General features: G+C 45.0%; 1 protein-coding gene across 9 annotated transcripts in view; it reads left to right on the top strand.

Moving 5' to 3' along the window:
* Nucleotides 1-20,587, top strand: part of ZMIZ1 (zinc finger MIZ-type containing 1) — a 535,099-nt gene that overhangs the window by 505,299 nt on the left and 9,213 nt on the right. For 7 of the 9 annotated variants that reach the window (XM_086922439.1, XM_086922438.1, XM_086922436.1 and 4 more), the window contains 3 exons: nucleotides 71-139; nucleotides 2,134-2,393; nucleotides 3,058-3,221. In XM_086922439.1, coding sequence (XP_086778565.1) covers nucleotides 71-139; nucleotides 2,134-2,393; nucleotides 3,058-3,221 — 493 coding nt within the window. The remainder of the gene's footprint in view (nucleotides 1-70; nucleotides 140-2,133; nucleotides 2,394-3,057; nucleotides 3,222-20,587) is intronic. The other 2 variants (XM_086922437.1, XM_086922442.1) reach the window with 1 other exon arrangement.

The following is a 20,587-nucleotide window of genomic DNA, read 5'->3' as shown; positions in this document are numbered from 1 at the left end:
ATTCTTGCATAAAATGATGAGAGGTTTGCTGCTTCAACGCCCTTTTTTGTCTCCTGTCTCTCCTATTCAGTAAAACTGCGCTATTGGAAGGTCTGGAGGTGGACCAGTACATGTGGGGCATTCTCAACGCCATTCAGAAGTAAGTGTTACAGTTAGTTTTCGTTCTTTTCATTGCACTGATAGCTGCATGGTATCAGTAGGAAAATCCAGGAGCCGTATTACAATAAGTGCCCCAGGGGCACAAATGGCGTTTGCACCCGCTTTGCGTGCCTCCGGGGCTCTTTGGTATTATAAAAGTGGGCACAGATGCTTGAACGTCCCCTTCTATAATACCGATAGTGCTGGCACATTTAAAGTACCAGCATTACCTTCAGAGGGTGTGCCCTCATTTACATAGGGGCGTGCCCTATGCAACTAAGGGAATTCCTTTGACTTTGCGCCTGCACCATATTACAGACGCGGACGCAGAGTCAAAGCAGCTCTCAGGAGGCGCACTGACAGTGCACCATTTACAAGGTGGTGCAATGTCAGTGCACTTCCTGAGAGCAGCCCTCTAGGTAAAGGGGGTCCCATGGACCACCCAGACATCCCCTTGCAGGCGGGTGCAGTCACTGACTCCACCTGCCTGCAAGGGGATCTCTACTACCATGTAAAAATTCAGGCGGGTGCCGCCTGCACTGTGAAAACCCAGAGCAGGTGCTCTGTGTTTTCACATGTATGTGCTGCCCCCAGGGCAGTGCAAGTTCGTGGCTGCTGTGGGGCAGCACATACATCATAATAGGGCACTTTGTGATTATTTGTGCCCGGCGCACCTTTTAAAAGGTGTGCCGGTTGCATCCAATCACAATGCATAATACGGCCCCAGGTGTCTGCTTGAGGGGCTAAAATGTGTTCTCAAAAATGAATGGCACATGTGAGCATGAGCGCATTGAAAGAGGACACAGGAGTCCAAAACTCTTGTCATAGAGCCACGATAAGTCAGCAGGTTTCGTTTTTCAAACTACGTTTTCTGCCTGTGTTAAAATAGATTGTGTTATAAGTTTATCTTGAACATGCTGACCCCATTTGCAGTGCACAGAATATTTCAAAACATCTTAGTATCTTACAGATAAATCACTGGGTGATCCATTTTGAAATTACTATCCCTATTTTAGTTTTAAAAATGGTATCTAGAAGAACCTCCTAAAAATAATTATTGCAAAACCAACACTGGTCAATATTATACAAACCAGAACTGCCTCCCTTTAAGAGTTATACATGCCGTTCTGCTTTCTTTAAGCAAATCTTTTATATTTTCTTGCCACAATATTTTTGTTTAGCGTATTAATTAGTTTTCTTAAGTTTAGTTTTACTTGTATTACTTTTATGGGAATTTCGGAAAGCTGTTTACCTGTTTTTTTAACAGTTAAGCAGTCTGCCTCCATTAACCACTATTCTATTATCCTGGTTGTTGTTTGCACTGGAATGCAACTACTATTTTATCTTGGAAGGTATCCTTTCAATTCTCACCGCTCCCCAGAATAGAATTGTTTATGTCGACAATTTATGTCCGACCACCACTGGCCCAAGGCAGTTTGAGCACCAAGGAAAACAGGGGCAAATGTTCAGGGAGTTTAGAGTTGATCTTTCATTAAAAACGTTCACTATACCAGCATGTCTGTGTAACTATTGACCATTGATTTTAACAAATATTTGTTTTATCACATGTTTGGAAAAAATTGTTTCATGCTGCAGTAGACTGGGAGAATATTTTTCAAACTGCTGTTTACATAACACATTTCCTGCTCACTCTAAAACAGGATTTCAAGTTGCCTTTTCATAAGGTTGGTATTTGGGGAGGAAAAACCCAACAGCCTCAGCGTTTTGGATATCAAGGAAGTGCCTCTCCTACCTTGGCTCTTGTTTAATTTGATGCTATTGATATTAAACGAAGACTGCATGTCTCATTTGTATATTTTTTTGCCTAAAACAAGACTGCAGGCCCTGCTAAACCTGCATTTTGGTTAAGCCCTGAAACTATGGCACCTTTGTATTTGCCCCACGCCGTATTGGGCGATGTTCTGCCCCAGAATTTGGAGGTTCTTTGGGCTGTTGGTGCTTGCAGTCTCTTGAAAATGTTTCTTATTCAAATAGTCCTGTGTGTTGCAGCTCTGAGTTTGAAGAAGTGACGATCGACCCAACGTGCAGTTGGCGGCCGGTTGCCATTAAGTCTGAGATCCACATTAAAGATGACCCAGATGGCATGCCCTCCAAGCGTTTCAAGACCATGAGCCCCAGCCAAATGATCATGCCTAATGTGATGGAAATGATAGCAGCTCTGGGCCCTGGACCGTCACCCTACTCCTCCCTCCAGCAACCACCCGGGGGCAACAACCCTGAATACGTTGGCCAAGGTAGGTCTTCACTGCTAGGTGAAAAACTAATTGTAAAAAACAAAATGTGCGTTCTCTATGTCAAAGCTTGTCCTCTTGGAAGACCAGACCTTGCGCGGAATGGGAGAACATCCTGACAAGTCATTGACTTTGAAACAACATTATGCTTAAGTGTTTCAGTAACCTATTTGGGAATACTCTTCTCGCTCTACCACATAGAAAACCTAGTAAAAACAGTGACAGCACAGAATTCTCAACTGCTTCAGTGCGGTGCCATACCAGTGATCTTTGCAGACCTCCACAAGAGGAGAACACAGTTCTGAAGCATTGCCAGATTCAGTATGGCTTATCTGCCAAGACTGTCCAAGGAAGAGTTAGAAGACTAGCGTTTTATACTGGCATGCAAGCAAACTGTATTGACTTTTGACTGATCCCAGTGCCAGACTTTAATGCAATTAGCGACATAACAGCTCTAAGTTTCTCACAATCATTAGCTCTATTGTACAGAATGTTTGTATTTCTATGTGAAAGGCACAATTTTAATGTGAACTTTTTAAAACACCTGATTGTTGCTTATGCGATATGCACACATTAGAATACACTCTCCTACATTACACACTCAACTGCCCCTAGGGCTACTAAGGAGAAAGTACAAAACAAATTGTTCCACTTTTTTCTCTTCTAGGCAACGCCTACCAGGGCCATGGCAACTTTGACTTCCCCCATGGGAACCCCGGGGGCACCACCATGAATGACTTCATGCATGGTCCACAGCTGTCCCATCCACCAGACTTACCAAACAGTATGGGGGCCTTGGACAAGCCCTTAAGCCATCCAATGCAAGAGTCTGTAAGTAACCTGCTTCCCAGACCTCATCTCTGGCCGGTCTTCTCTGTTGCTTGCCTTTGAAATTAGAATAAACCTCACTGTTTGTGGCCCTGATACCATCTTAATATTTTTCATATCGAACTAAAGCCTTGTACTTTCCAAAGAGCAGTGTTACTGTCAAAATCTGACCGATCTAAAAAATGAGATGTTGAAATTGCAAAGTTGAATGATCTGCATGGAAAATTTACTTAATTCCACATTTTAAATATGACATCTAGTTGTTTTAGTGCCATAAGTACAGATTTCCACATAAACGTTCAAGGTTTCAGTAATTTGCATCATCAGAAATACTTGTGCTCTCTGAGTTCATGTATGATGAGATGATATAATAGCGCTAAGTCATTAGGTTAAAAGGGATACACTACATACTTAAAGCAGACAGTGTTATTTTTTTTTTTATTGCATTTATAGCACAGCTCTAGTCACATATGCATGGGAGCACTTTATCACAGTAGGAGACTTAAAAATTACTTTTTGTCTTCCAAGTACCGGAAACCAAGAAAGGAGAGAGAGAGGGTGAATTAGGAAGTAATGGAAGGATAGAAAAAAAGATGAGTTTCTACAGCCTTATTGGAGAATAAGTGCTACATGGCATTTTTCGAGGAGATTTCAGGCATGCGAGGGCAGATCATGAGAAGGCATGGTTAAATCCCTTGGCAGTATTAAATGAACATGATCACATTTCTTTGCATAATTGATCATAAAGGGCTTATAGGGATGAATGGGTTTAATTGGGGGTACATAGGTCCTAGGAACAGCAGCTGGGATTTGGGATTGATTTTACCACATCCCCACCTTTGTGAGGAAGAACCAAGAACTGGACCACGTTTGTGATATTTTCATAAGGAACCTGTTTTTTTTGTTTAGTCGCTGCATTATAATGAGAAAGGAAATTCTAACAATTGTAGATTTTTCTTCTACCAAACATGAAGCTGATAGGTTTGTGCTGTAATTCAAAGCTTATTTTTTCTATGCTGTAACCCTGCAGTCAGGTTTCTTTTGTTTTCTATGTGCCTCAAGACTTGTATTTGGACGAGTTTCCCATTCCTAATGCATAACAGTACAAAACGAGCAGCTGCTATAAAGCCTGTCAAAATTAGATGTTTTTAATACCTTACAGAATGTTACAAATAACACAAAAGGCATCAGTTTAACAAGTTCAGCAACTTACTACAACTATTTTTAATGCAAAATGTTTTCTGTGGATATTTTAGTTTAAACATGTACAAATGCTTTTTTAAAGTTGACACTAAATTTTAAAACAAGTGTGGCTGGAGGTAAAGCAATCTGGAAAACATTTAAACATTACCTCAAACCCTGATAAAGATTCTGATTTTCTTAGGAAGTTAAGGGAAATCATAAAAATATATATACATTGCAATTTAACAGGCCATCGGCTGTCTCCACTGTACACATATACACACAGAAATCATAAACGTGGGACAGGGACTTCCCCTCACAGACCCTTGCTTTAAAATTAACTTGCCCAAGTTTGTAAACTGGAAATCATCTTGGTCTACAAAAAATACAATTTGATTTGTGTTTCCTCTTCACCAATGTGTTGGGTGTTGCTATTCGTCTTCAATACAAAATTATCTTGTTAATCCCTTTACCGTGCGTTAGCAGACTTAAGGTGTTTGGGTGTCTGGGCGAGGTTCGTAAGGGAAATCTAAATGCATTACATTTCAGGACAGGCTATATTCTTCACACTGACAAGGGGAAGACATCTAATAGTGTCAGCAGGCAGCATACAGTGACTTGGCCAGTGTTTCTAGGACGCATATTGGGAGCCGTAGCCTACCAGTACTAGGTTTCGTTGACTTGTTTTTTTGCTTATAAATAAAAGTGAATGAGGTTCTGCTATTAAATTTTTTTTAGTAGGAGGAACGAAATCCTCCTATACCATTTTATCTCCTTCACACTCCCTGATTCTAGCATGCCTTTGGACTCACAATAGCTTCCAGATCAAAGCCTGATTTTTAATTTAAGAAACTTGGGTATCTGTACAACCGTCGGACTGTACCCACCTCATCAGTCATTTTGGTCTGGCTCACAGGACGAGACCACAGCAGCCTTTTTAGGTCTCGCCTGTCGATGCGCATGCGCATCGAGCAAGGCGAGAGTATTGCGAGTTATCCACTCTTTATCTGCACTGCAAGGAATCGTGGCGATTCCTTGCAGTGCCCGTGACTTTTAAGGTCAATGCGCATGCGCATTAAGCTTATGCGCATGCGCATTGACCTTAAAAGTCACGGGCGCGTGCATGTCCGTCTTTGTTTACCCGCTCCGCCCCCTTCCCGCCGTCTCGCATTTCCCCCTGCCGCATCAAAGGCTTTCACGGCCGGCCGGCCATGCTTTCAGTTTCACGACCGGCCGGCCGTGTCAATTACATTTCTCTCCCCGCTCCGCCCCCTGCTGCGGCCGTAACAGGATGGATTTCACTCCAGTTTGAGGTATTTTTAAATTAAAATATGCTCCCGCCGCCTGCTGAAATGTATTGGCCTCGTGGCCTGTTTATATTCCGCACACTTTTAATATGGCCGCTTTGCGGCTCATCGTTCTGCTGCGGATCGCTCCCTTCTTTTGTTCTTGAGGACCCTTGTGCCTTTAAATCGTGCACAATAGATTTAGGTGACATCTTGTTTATCCGGCTGTCTATGAGCATGTGGCAGGTAGGAGAAGCGCGAGCCTCAAAATGCTTAATTAACACCCCCCCCCCCTCCATCGCCAACGTGACACGTCACTTGTTTAACACTTGTTTAGGTGTGGCTCACAAGCCTGTGGCGTGAGTGTGTACTGCTTCTGAGCGCACGCCTGGAGAAACAAGCAAAATCACACGCTCCTACACCGTGGCAAAGGGCAAACGAGTCATGCTTCAAAAAGCCTTGTTTTAGGGAGGTAATGCAGGATACATCCCCGTGCCCCATCTCCCTGCCCCCCATGTCTCTGCACCCATGTTAGTCTCCCCATGATTTAATGCTTTTGTCGGAGTTCCGGTTGCGGCATTCTTCAGAGGTTTAATGTAACTCAGCTGACGCCGCATGATTCGCCGCTTCCAAGTGGTACCTATGTCTTCAAATACCCCCTAGAGCACCTGACTTTCAGTCTACAGTCCATTACATTTTTGGAACTTGTAATTTTGCATTTTCGTGCTACCAAGTGCTGTTGCCTTCAAAATCCAGGACTAGCTGAAGTGAAGGAAGGTCTCCCCTGATGTGGTGGTTCACTTGGCAGTTGTGGTCAAACATGTCTCACTTATCCGACATTCATATTTCTTTTCATAGGCTCTGTGTTCTTATTCATTCGTAGTCTGTTTATTTTTGTTTATTTTAAATCGTGAATGGTTTGTGGCTTGATTGTTTCCTGTTAATCAGATTGAGTCGTATCCATTGGCTATTAACCTTTCCAAAAGGCTTATTGAAGCCCTGAGACTCAAAGCCATGTCCGTGTGACGTTTTGCACTTTCATCTTTTATGTGAATTTTATGTCCATCTGCGCCAAAAATACATCCTTCCGCTTCAGAGCTCATGCCAATTTTGTCCAAGCAAGGTCAGCATTACTATACCTGCACATGAGCTCCTCGTCCATGATTTGTTTTGGAGTTGCTAGCTATTTCGCTGGCACTATAATAATTAGGCGTAAGATGCCTCCTGTGTACATGAATTTGTACCTTCACTGATGAAATGCACAAGAACTCTTCTCTGATGAAGTTTACACGTTGAATTTTTATAGTCTGTTTTTAATTGATATAATTTATCCTTTTATTTTAATATGGTTGTAGGGATATGTGTATGCATAAGTTGTATTTGCTGTGCATTTATGGTGTTCCATTCGTCTTGCTCTAATAATTGCTCCTGGTGTATTCATCTTGTGCTCTTATTAGCCGATTAAAGAATTTTTGACTGACTGACTTGCCCGTTAAGGTTGACTTTGTTTTTAGGCGTTTCTCTATATGGCTCTACAGTGGCACTCTAGTCATGGCGCTGTATAGTACCACCGGCACCTGAAACGGTTTGCCTAATACTGCCTCTATAGTTCATATTGTCAGGCGTGCACAGATCTTAAATTAGCACAATTTCTGGTGCCTTGCATGCAAGTGCGATGGTAAACACCTGCAAAAAAGTATTAGAAACTTCAAGTTGGGGGTTGCCATTAAAAGAACAGAAGAACATTTATGTTAAGAATCAAACCTCCCCTATCTGTCTTTCAATTCTCTTGAGAAACCTCGCCCTCACATCACGCTTAAATGTTTTTTCAGTTTGTAAAACATCTTATTGTGGATTGTTTCTGTGGTGCCTAATAATCTTGCCTAGACACTGCTCAGTGGCTTTATTTTGTACTCTCCCATGTAGAGAATTCTAAAATGGCTCAAGAGGTTGTGAGGTGGGGACATTTTGGAGCTATTGTCAAAGTCGACCCATTCATAACCTTACCTTAATATCCACTTCTGTATGATAATTTCAGCGCCACTAGAATTGTGGCAGTGGAGGAGCAACCTTTGTGGTGTGCTTGAATGTGTTCTACTGCAAATATGTGGAATTATGGGTGGCAGTGTTCTCCATTTGGTCATGTTGACACATTGCTGTAAATGCAATCCCAACGCTGTGCCAAACAGAGAGGTTTCTTAAATAAGAGTCTAGCCATACATAGCACGCTTGACATTTTAGCCACCCAATAATAACTTTGTGTTTCATGTTGGCACAAGAAAACCTTTGGATGATACCGTCCCTGCTAAAACTGCCAGAATAAAATTGTATAAAATAGAACATTGCATTTAGCAGATTACAACCTAGTAGAATGACACCTCTAACGATTGCATCTTTAAATCCTACTTTTTCAGTTGTTTTATAGTACTGGTTTTCCGTCCCGTTACTGCTTAGTGTCCACAATCTAGCTTTACACTTGGTTTTTCAAGACCTGACTCACACACTGGTTTGAGGTTTCCCAATGTTATACCTCCCAAATAAACGGGGAAACGTCATTTCTCCTTCCTTCGCCGGGGGGGACCTTCTTTTGAAAGAAAGAAAAAACACAGCATCAATCCAAGTTAAATCTATCTCCCTTTCCTCTGCTAGGGCTTAATGCCATGGACATGAACCAAGAGAGGCTGCAGGGGGCAATCCCAGAACACCCCCTGCCCCTCTGCCGAGGGGGGTTTCGCTTTAGCAGTGAATTGCTCTCGGTGGGAGGGATAGCCCCACAGGCACACGTTGAGCCCTTGAATCACTTTTTTTTCACTACACAAATGTTATTTTCTGAATCAAATTAACTCGGCCCTCACCTCCCGTGGCCCGGAGTTCCTTTCTTCTATTATTTTGGGAATGTTTGTACAAGTATGTGCCAAAAGGAATGACCTAGAAAGCAAGATAAGGCATATTTGTGTGAATGGAATTACTTTTTGTTTAAAAAGTTATAAATGCTTCCAAGCTCTGCGTTCAATAGCTCAGGAAAATGAAAACTTTCCAAGCATGTGCTTTAATCTCACCCTCACCCCCTCAACACCTCACCCCCTCAACCTCACTCGCCATCACCCTCAAACACTCACCCTCAACACCTCACACCCTCACCCTCAAATCCTCACCCTCAACACCTCAACCTCACTCACTCTCAACACCTCACCCTCACTCACTCACCCTCAACACCTCACCCTCACTCACTCACACTCAATCACCCTCAACACCTCACCCTCAACACCTCACCCTCAACACCTCACCCTCAACACCTCACCCTCAACACCTCACCCTCAACACCTCACCCTCAACACCTCACCCTCAACACCTCACCCTCAACACCTCACCCTCAACACCTCACCCTCAACGCCTCACCCTCAACGCCTCACCCTCAACGCCTCACCCTCAACACCTCACCCTCACTCACTCTGACTCACCCTCACCCTCACCCTCACTCACCCTCACTCACCCTCACTCACCCTCACTCACCCTCACTCACCCTCACTCACCCTCACTCACCCTCACTCACCCTCACTCACACTCAGTCACACTCAGTCACACTCAGTCACACTCAGTCACACTCACTCACCCTCACTCACCCTCGCTCACCCTCGCTCACCCTCACTCACCCTCGACCCCTCACTCACCCTCGACCCCTCACTCACCCTCACTCATCCTCAACACCTCACCCTCACCCTCATCCACCCTCAACCCCTCACCCTAACTCACAATAACACTCTCTCACCCTCACCCTCACTCACTCTCACTCACACTCACCCTCAACACCTCACTCACCCTCAACACCTCACTCACACTCAACTCCTCACTCACCCCCACCCCCACTCACCCTCAACACCTCACCCTCACACAGTGCAATAGGTCTCGTTTATTTTCTAGTGGTGAAGCCAGATACCTATTTGAATGGCTTAAATCTCACCTTCCCTCTTATTATGGAACACCTACCACAACTGCTTTGCTGCAGCAATTTTCATCAATAACACAATAAAATACCGGAACCCACGAAGTGTTTCTGAGACAGTGAGTGTGAAACTCCATTCCTCAGGTGTTCTTAAATTTCAGCTCAAATTAGATCTTAATTTTTTCTGCCTTTTATTTTTTTTGACATCCTTAAAGAAAGAGCTGAGAAGATCATTCTTCTCCAGTATTGGGGTGTCTTTCATAGATTCACATGCTTGAATATTCCCCGTCGTCGGAGTGGGAGTCCCACGGTAAATAAAATAGCAATAAATACTAAATATATAATAATATATAATAAATATATATATACATAATAAGGAAAAACCCAAAAAATGCATACAAGAAGCATCTGGTACCTAACCAAAAAGTTCCACATAGGAATGCATGGGGATAAAGAAGTTCCAATGCAGCCTATCCTTGTCATTATGTTAGTCCAAACTGCAGCCAATCAGGCGCCAGCAGCCCTCTAGAACCTTCTCCTCAGAGCTCAAGCCCTCAGATTTTCTACCGCACGTCGTGTGTAAGGGAGTCTCCCTGAGCTCTGCTCAGTTTTCTTTCTTCAAGTGTTCCAGTTTCTCCACAATGTCTTCAAGTAAGAAGTCTCTCTTCAGAGCTTGTTCCTCCTGCGGAAAGCTGAGATTATTTCATGATGACCCACACAGTAAGTGTATTTACTGCCTTTACCCGGACCATGAAGTAGGCACCTGTAAGCTCTGTAGAAAATTCTCAGAGAAAACTCTTAAGGACAGAGAAGGCCGTTTACTTGTTTGGCTTCAAAGGCTAAAGGACAAGGACAATATACTTTCTGATGCTGAAAGTCTTGTGTCAGGCCGTTCTAAAGCAGCTTCTAAGCGTGGTAGTGTGCAGGAGGTGCCTTCACCATTTCTTAAAAAGAGGAAAGTTTCCCTCGCTTTGACCCCTGCGGTGTCTTCACCTTTACCTACCACGTCTGGGCCCACGAGACAAAGCTCTCAGGCTCCTTCTGCTTCAATGTCCAGTTTTTCTGTGAAGAAAACTGAATTTTCGTCGACGACGGTAGTCCCAGCTCCGTCGACGAGAATGGCTGTCTCTGGTTCCAAATCGACGACGACGGTCACGACGACGCTGGCCTCTGGATCGTCGTCAGCTTTGGCGTCGACGTCTTCGTCGTCGATGAGAGTGGTTCTCAGTTCTAAGACCGTGTCTTCTTTGATTCCTATTTCATCTTCGTCGACGAAGAAAGTTCACTCGTCGACGACCCGGTCGTCGTCGACTAGAAGTTCGAAGACTCTGACTCCGTCGACGCCCTCGACGATGAGCGCACCGCCGACGTCTGTCCCGTCGACGAGAGGGCCTGTTCCATCTGCTCCGTCGACGACCGCTCCGTCGACGACCGCTCCGTCGACGATGATTCCGTCGACGATGATTCCGTCGACGATGATTCCGTCGACGATGACTCCGTCGACGACGACTCCGTCGACGAAGACATTGAAAGTGAAGGTTCCGTCGACGATGGCTCCGACGATGCCAATGAAGATTACTCCGTCGACGGTCTCCTCGTCGACGATGGCTTCCAAGTCAATTCCATCGCAGAAGTCGACTGATGTCATGCCGTCGACGCGTACGCAAGGCACAATTTCCACGCCAGCCTCTTCATTTGCTTCAATGCCTTTATTGCCTTTACAGTCCAGCAAAACTCAGTTCGAGACTTTTACAGAAAGAGAGATGATTAATCCTCCATCTCCGCTGTTTGCTACTGATTCTGATCAAGAGTCTGATGACCAAGCTCAGAGTCTTTCGGATCTGAATATTAAGTGCCAAGAATTCAGTAACGACGAGGAAGATCAGTATGGCCAACATCAAGCAACTCACCCTCAAGTTCCAACTGCGATGTTGCCTATTTCAATGATATAGAACCTCCAAAGTATGTTGGAAGATTACAATCGGCGTTTCCCACCAACGCCACAGGTTACAGCTGTTCCATCGGTGCTGAATCCAGTTTCTGACCCGGTTCTGGCTCCTCCTCAACCGGCGTCGCCTGTAACTGTTCACAGAACTACATCAGTTCGGGTTCACACTACAATTTATCCAGAGGATGATGATGACGAGAATCCTCCAGAGCGTGAGGATGGTGAAGTTTCGGAAGTAGATGAGGATGGTGAAGAACATTTAGCGGAGTGGGATGACTATCGTGCTCAAACACCATCCCCTTCTCAGGTGCCAACAGGGGATTCTCCTCCAGTAGATATCGCAGGCTTCCACCAGTTAATGGACAGGGCGGCTCAACGATTCAAATTACCACAAGCACACAGAGAGGAAGATTGCTTCCTATACGATTTCAAGAACCAGCCCTTGAAACAGATCCACACAGTCCCGATTATAGACTTCATCTGGTCTGAAGGGGAGAAAATAATGAAGACGCCAAACTCTCTACCAGCACAACTGCCGAGGTTAGAGAAGAAATACAAAGCTCCTGTAGGATCTCCAGCATGCCTTACAGGTCAACCTAAGCCCGACTCTGTCGTCACGCAGGCAGCTCAACGAGGTTCAAAGAATCCGGCGTCTACAATCACTGCTCCTCCGGACCGGGAGGGCCGTCGCCTAGATGCTATTGGGCGTAAATTTTCCTCCATGTCCTCTACAACGGTTCGAGTAGCTAACGCTATGGCTATATTAGGTCGTTATGACCGTCAGGCTTGGGCTGACATGTCCGCCTATGTGGCGTTACTCCCGGATGCTTCCAAGGCAGAAGCACAGAAAATTCTGCAAGAAGGAGAAAGAACGGCAGAAGAACTTATTGATTGTGCAGTGGATGTAGCCTGCACTGGTTTTCGCCAACTCGCTGGAGCGGCCGTCCTGCGTCGTCAGGGTTGGTTATGCTCAACTTCGTTTCGACAGGAAGTTCAGGCAAGAATCCTAGATATGCCATATGACGGCGAGTCATTATTTGGAGCGCATATTGATGAAGCGCTACAATCCATTAAAAAGGACACGGACACTGCACGTGCTTTGGGTACCCTTCAGTTTAAGAAGCAGCCTTTTCGGGGTGCTCGAGGACGTGGCACTACATCCACTTTTCGTGGAGGAAGCAGTCAATATCGGTCCTTCAACCAAGGTAACCAACATTTCACCGGTAACCGCCAACAGTCTTCCCGCCAGCAACCTGCCAGAACTTACAGAGGGAAGTCTAATTTCAGAGGACAATCCAACAAACGTCAATGACTTGTCTATCGAACGGAGAATTGGAGGTCAAATCTCTCTGTTTGGTTCTCAATGGTCCTCCATTACTACGGACCGTTGGGCACTCGACATTGTGAAAAGAGGCCATGCATTGGAATTTGTCGAGGTACCTCCTCCAACGCCACCTTCCGGACCGCCACCTCCGCACCTCAAAGAACTATTTCATCAAGTTCGCCTTCTCATTCAAAAAGGTGCGGTGGAAGTAGTACCAAAGTCTCAGAGAGGGAAGGGGTTTTATTCCCGTTTTTTCCTTGTCGTCAAAAAGAACGGAGAATGGAGACCAATACTGGACTTGAGAGCACTCAATCATTATCTCAAGGATCAGACCTTCCGTATGCTAACGCTTGCAGAGATCTTGCGTTTGCTCTCAGTCGGAGATTTCATGACTACCATCGATCTCCGAGACGCTTACTTCCATGTCCCAATTCTAGCGGGTCATCGCAAGTTCCTGCGCTTCAAGGTGGGGCACCTTCATTTCCAATTCAGGGTCCTTCCATTTGGCCTCTGTTCGGCCCCCCGAGTCTTTACAAAGATGTTGGCTCCGGTCATGGCTTTTCTTCGTCTCCAAGGCATACAGATATTCCCATATCTCGACGACTGCCTCCTGAAATCACAATCCCGCTCACAACTTCTACACCATACTGCAGTTTGTCAGACAGTATTCCGTTCCTTGGGTCTGTCCATCAATCTGGAGAAATCTCAATTGCAGCCAACAACTTGCAAGGATTTCCTAGGAGCAACGCTGGACACCAAACTAGCCAAGGCATTTGTCTCCCGAGAACGTCAGCAAAGGATTCTCCGACTAGTTTCGCTACTTCTAGCAAAGAAGTGCGTTTCAGTCCGTTTGTTGAAGTCCTTTCTAGGGATGGCTTCGTCGTGCATCGCTCTTGTCCCTCATTGCCGACTACGAGCACGACCTATCCAACAGGCTCTGGACAAACAGTGGCGTCAAGTCACCGGTTCCTTCAACGATCAGGTTTCCATCCCCATTCCCATGAAGAAAGCGCTCAAATGGTGGGCACAACCACACCAGCTAGCGGCAGGCACGTCCTTTCTGTCCAACACCCCAGATCTGACTCTAACGACGGATGCCTCCCTGGAGGGCTGGGGAGCTCACCTCCAAGACCTGTCCGTCAAAGGGAAATGGACTTTGCATCAAAAGACCTGGCACATCAACAAGTTGGAGCTTATGGCTATCTTTTTGGCCCTGAAATCATTTCAACCAGTGCTGCAGGGAGAGTCAGTTCTCATACAGACGGACTTTATAAACAAGCAGGGCGGAACAAAGTCTCCGGTGTTATCCCGCCTGGCAGAGGAGATTTGGGACTGGTCCATCAATCATCAAATCCAAATCACCGCAGTTCATCTTCCGGGGTTGTCCAACCTCCTGGCGGATTCCCTAAGCAGGTCCCGATCATCCAACCACGAGTGGGAACTCCACCAGCCAACACTCGATATGGTCTTTCACCGTTGGGGATTCCCGGAAATCGACCTCTTTGCGACTCCAGAGAACCGCAAATGCCCCGCTTACGCAAGCTGGCATCCCCACAAAGGATCCCAAGGCAATGCCCTTTTGATGGATTGGTCGAATCTCTTCGCCTACGCTTTTCCTCCGATCCCTCTAGTGCCTCGAGTACTTTGGAAGATGCGGAGAGAACCCTGCCACATCCTTCTGATTGCTCCCAGGTGGCCACGACAGGCGTGGTTCTCGGAGCTGCTACTCCTGTCTCAATGCAAACCCATTCTTCTTCATCCTCGAATGGATCTTCTCTCCATGAACAGGGGTCAAATCTACCATCCGGACCCCTCTTCCCTGAGCTTGTCAGCCTGGAACCTGAGCACTGTGAATTTGCACATCTAATCATCCCTCAGGAGTGTCGTAACATCCTCGCTCAGGCCAGGGCTCCATCAACTATAAAGACCTATAAGTTGAAATGGAAACGCTTTTGCCACTGGTGTGCAGACGCCGGAGTACATCCTTTGCGTGCCACGCCCGCTGAGCTCCTCCCTTTCTTTCTCCATCTGGCTCAGTCGGGTTTGTCACATGCTACTTTAAGGGTCTTTCTGGCGGCAATATCACGCTTCCGCCATGATGGCTCCGCCTCCTTATGCTCATCCAGGTTAATACGTCAATTTTTCAAGGGACTTCTTCGGACTTTTCCTCCAGTTCGGCGTCCCCCTCCCGAGTGGCGCCTCATCATTGTCCTATCACAATTAATGACTGCACCGTTTGAACCAATCCATAAAGCAGACCTCAAGTATGTCACCTGGAAGGTTGCGCTTTTACTTGCTTTGACGTCTTCACGTCGAGTGAGTGATATACATGCTTTCACGATCAAACAACCATTTCTGCAGTTTAAACCGGATTCTGTGCTTTTACGCACTAACCCTACTTTCCTTCCAAAAGTGCCGTCAGACTTCCATATTAATGAGCCTGTTATACTGAAGTCTTTCTTTGCCAACCCGCAATCTCCTGCGGAACAACGCTTGCACTCTTTGGACATTAGAAGATGTTTAAAGTTCTACATCAGCAGAACAGCCCAGTTCCGAAAATCGGATCAGCTCTTTGTGGCCTATGGCCTTTTTCAAAAAGGGCGACCAGTCACCAAACCTACAGTAGCCCACTGGGTGGCTTCGGCGATTGCTTTCTGCCATCAGAAAGCGGGAAAGCCTTTACAGTCTGCAGTAAGAGCCCACTCTACCAGGTCTGTAGCCTCTTCGACTGCACTCTTTGCCGGAGTTCCATTGCATCAGATTTGCAGAGCAGCCACGTGGTCCAGCAGGCACACGTTCACAAAGCACTACAATCTGGGTGCCATGGCTGAAGGAGATACCGCAGTGGGACAAGCTGTGCTCCGTAATCTTTTCCAATAAGGTGAGCCTCTGTTCTACCCTCCTCCTATGGTTTCCAGTCTTATGCATGTCTTCTCTATGTATACATATAGTTGTATAACTTCTATGGCATGGGTTTACACCTGTTGATTCCAACCTTTTGTGTATACATTGCATTCTGGAAACTTTGTGTTCGGATACAGACTGCTTACTATTCTATATTCAAGCATGTGAATCTATGAAAGACACCCCAATACTGGAGAAGAACAATTGTTACTTACCTGTAAACAGGTGGTTCTCCAGTATTGGTGTCTTTCATAGATTCACATGCGACCCTCCCTTCCTCCCCTCAGAGGCTCTCTTCTCCTCATAGACGCTGTGGTCACTCTTGTGCTACGAAAATCTGAGGGCTTGAGCTCTGAGGAGAAGGTTCTAGAGGGCTGCTGGCGCCTGATTGGCTGCAGTTTGGACTAACATAATGACGAGGATAGGCTGCATTGGAACTTCTTTATCCCCATGCATTCCTATGTGGAACTTTTTGGTTAGGTACCAGATGCTTCTTGTATGCATTTTTTGGGTTTTTCCTTATTATGTATATATATATATTTATTATATATTATTATATATTTAGTATTTATTGCTATTTTATTTACCGTGGGACTCCCACTCCGACGACGGGGAATATTCAAGCATGTGAATCTATGAAAGACACCAATACTGGAGAACCACCTGTTTACAGGTAAGTAACAATTGTTCATAATCAGGATGCTAGAGGAGGCCTTACATTCTGATTCAGCAGAACTTAGGACACAAATCACTGTCTTGATCCACCATTTACAGTGTGAATGCCTCCGATATTGAATCCTATGAGGGATATATTGGTGAACTATTATTGGATATTCTTTAGTAGCAAAATGTATGGTCTGCCTCATGTCCTTTCTATCGATACTCTTTCAAACAGCATCCTTAGCTTTTCAGAAGCATGTTGTAGATACAGGGGTGGGGAATTCCTATCTCCCGACGCCCAAGACATCTAGATTTCTTAGGAGGGCAAGAGGTTTTAATTTACATTTTGTCCAAAGGACAAGTAGACAGTTTTATAGTAATACGATACACAGCTGTTCAGCCCTGTAGGTCACAGCCAGTAAATAAGTTGGTCTGAGCAGTTTATTGGCAGTGAAAGGGTCAATGAAAAAAGCTGGGGCCTGCACTTTAATTTCCCCAGAGCAGAACAACAAAATGATAAAAGCAGAGCTCAAAGTTGGAGCCAGCTCGAAAAGCTCGTGTGGTTTCCAGGCCCTCCCCTGGTCCTTTTATTTTCTTCAAGCATGAGATCACATCGAGCTTCTACAGCTCCAGTACACTTGCAGCAATGGCATGTAAGAGGCTGCTTTTTGTGCCTCTTGGCCCCTTGCTCTGACTTGAACTATGTGACCCCTGCCTTGTATTCTCTGCTCCACTCCTGGGCCTCATAGGGCTCCAATATCCATGCTCATCTTCAACTCAATTTGATTTCCCTTCTCATGCACCCCCTCCTTGGCACTTTGCCTTTCCTGTACACCTTATGTTACACCCGGTGCCTGAACCTGCTAACACCACCACTCCACCCTCCGCTGCACTCTCTGACATCCCTGACCCGCTCCCCTTGGCCTCTCATATCTTACTTCATCAAGGGCTTACATTAAAGCTCATTAGTTTCCCCATGGGCTTTCATGCAGGCCTAAGGCCACCCCCAATTCTGTCCTTGCACTAGGCCTCTAATCTCACTTTGTGCCTGCACCGGGGGCATTGTGAACACACCTTTGTAGCAACTACAGCAGCTGTAGAGTTTTTGATGGGCCTCTTCAGTCTGCAGGTCCGCAGACAAAGGCCCATAATGGACTTGAAAGGGTGGGTGGGAGAGTGAGTGAATGGGTGGATGAATAGATGCATTGATTAATAAGTGAACTGGTGGATGTATAAATGCATGGATGAATACACTCAAGAGTGGATGATAGATGCATACATTAATGAGTGAAAGGGTGAATGGATAGATGCATGGATGAATAAGTGAAAGGCTGGATGGATAGTTGGATGAATGAGTGGAGTGAAAGGGTGGATGTTTAGATGCTTAAATGAATGAATGAATGAGTGAAAGGGTGGATGGATAGGTGCATGGATGGATAGATGCATGTATGAATAAGTGAAAGGGTGGATGGATAGATGCATGGATGAATACGTGCAAGAGTGGATGATAGATGCATACATTGAGTGAAAGGGTGAATGGATAGATGCATGGATGAATGAGTGAAAGGCTGGATGGATAGATGGATGAATGAGTGGAGTGAAAGGATAGATACATGGATGAATGAGTGGATGATGTAAGGATGGATGCTTGAAAGAATGGTAGGATAAGTGCAAGGGTGAATGAAGGGATGGGTGAGTGGATGGATAGGTTGAACGTGGATTGATGAGTGGAAGGATGGACGGCTTATTGAAAGGGTGGATTAATGGGTGAGAGAGTAGATGAATAGATGGATGAGTGGGTGGGGATAGATAAGTGGGTTTCTGGGTGGAAGGGTTGATGGATGGATGGGTGGACAGTTGAGTGTAAAGGTGGATGGAGGGATTAGTGAAAGGGTGGATGGATATATGAGGGAAACTTAAGATGGACGGGTGAAAGGGTGGATGGACGAGCGAAAGCATAAATGGAGGAAGTGAAATGGTAGGTGGATAGATGAGTGAAAAGGAGGAAGGATGGATGAGTGAAAGGATGGATGAATAGTGAAAAGGAGGATGTGTGGAGTGAAAGGATGGATGAGCAAAAGGATGGATGAGTGAAAGGAAGGCGGGATGGATCAGTTGGATCAATAGGTTTGGAGATGGCAGGATAGGTTTGAACAGGGGCTTCGTGAACGCCCCACTTTAGCAGCTACAGTAGAGGTGGAGCTCTTGATGGGCCTCTTCTGTCTGCAGCTCGGCAGACAAAGATTTGTAATTAATGTGAAAGGATGAATGGATGTGTGGGTGAAAGGATGAGTGAGTGGAAGTGAGGCTGGCTAGATGGATGGATGAATGGATGAATGAGTGACCAGGATGGTTGAGTGACAGGGATGGTGGATGGGTTCCAGGGTGTAAGGATTAGAGAGCGAAAGGATGGATGAGTGTAAAGGATAAATGGAAGGATGGATTGATGGATGGGTCATGGGGGGGATGAGTGAAAGGGAGGGTGGATAAATGAGTGAAAGGGAGGGTGTATGGATGAGCGAAAGGATGGATGGATGGATGGTTGAAATGGATAGGTTTGGAGATGGATGGGTAGGTTTGGGAATGTATGAGCAGATGGACTGACGGACGAACAGATTGGTGAAAGGCTAATGGATAAAAGAATGAATGGGTGCCAATGTAAAGGTGAAATGCTAGATATCAGTGGGTGGATAGATGCTTAGATGGAAGAGACAAGAGAGCTATTCTAGTGAGGATTCCAATGACTTTTTTCGCTTTCTTGGTGTCATAAGAACTTTGGATCAACGTGGTGGGTATTTTAAGTTTTTGGTTACTCACTTGGCCTACACTATGCTCCTTTCTCTACCTTGGGATTATCAGGTAGGCGTGGTGCTGTATGCCAGCGCATTCTTACTAGACCGCTAGTATTTGGTCTCATAAAGGCCATATTGCCATAGAGATTCCTGGCTCTGAACAAAACTACTTTGTAAAAGAGCAGAATGCTGTGACACACAATGAAGCCAGCTCACAGATAGGAAGAGATAGCATTTTAATAAAAACACAAGGTTTTGGTTAACTTCGATTTAATTAGGGGCTCAAATGTTAAAGTCACAAAAGTGCACCCATGATAAATGTCTTTGTATTAATGCAGATTTATGTTTTTCATGAATTCACATGAATTTCCTTAAGTAGGCCAGGAAACCGTAGTCCTAGAAAATATTTGAGAATTGCATCTTAGCATGAGCAAATATGAATATGCTCCAGCGGAAATCTGTTGACTGTTTACAAGTTCACTTTTTCTACAAACAAATGTTTCCCGGCCCTGGAAGAAACTTTACTTCTGCCATTGTCAGGGGTAAATTGCCGACCTTTCTCAGTATGGGAAAAAATTAGAGAAGAGCTGGTGAAAAACTCCAAAATTAAAATCCTTCCATTGTAATAGCCTGACATAACCAGAGAGGCTATTATCAGAGCTCTTCTATAAATAGATTTCAGCCATTATTTGACGGCGCACTACATGGCACCAAATGGACAAGTGGATTTTGTTACAGGACTTGTAGATTTATGAAGCTACTTGTCCCATGGACAAGTACATATTTCATAAAATTCCACACCCCTGAGATAGACAATCCCTGGAGGTCGTTCACGCTTATATTGGTCTATTTTTTCACAACCTGTTTGCTTGAATCATGTCTCAAGCAATTAGTCGTCAACTCCTAAACAATAACTTTGTTAGGTAATCCGTTGTTTTTTGGAATATGAGCGAGCCGGGTATTAGCCCTTCTTCCACCGCCAGCTCAGCTTTGACTGTGCCTTCTTGTATCAACCAACGACCAGTTCTTTTAATCTAAGGTGGGCCGACAATGGAAGTGAGTCCCCAATGCATTGAATTCGGTATAATCATATTCTCAAATGTAGATTGTTTTTAAGATCAAAATCTGTCCAGTAATCAACAAAGAGACCTGGAATCATAGTAGAGTTGGATTTTTCTTTGCAGGCTTTATCTTAATGGCATTGGTTTTCTCCATGGGTTGTCCAAGTCCTTAGAGAAAAGTCTTCAGAAATATGTTTTTCTATATTACTTTATCCTTTATTTTATATTAACCATGATTAATGTTGAGAGAAATGAAAGATGGGAAGGTT

Source organism: Lissotriton vulgaris, chromosome 5, assembly GCF_964263255.1.
Source record: "Lissotriton vulgaris chromosome 5, aLisVul1.2, whole genome shotgun sequence".
Lineage (NCBI taxonomy): Eukaryota > Metazoa > Chordata > Amphibia > Caudata > Salamandridae > Lissotriton > Lissotriton vulgaris.
This window is presented reverse-complemented; position numbering and strand designations above follow the sequence as displayed.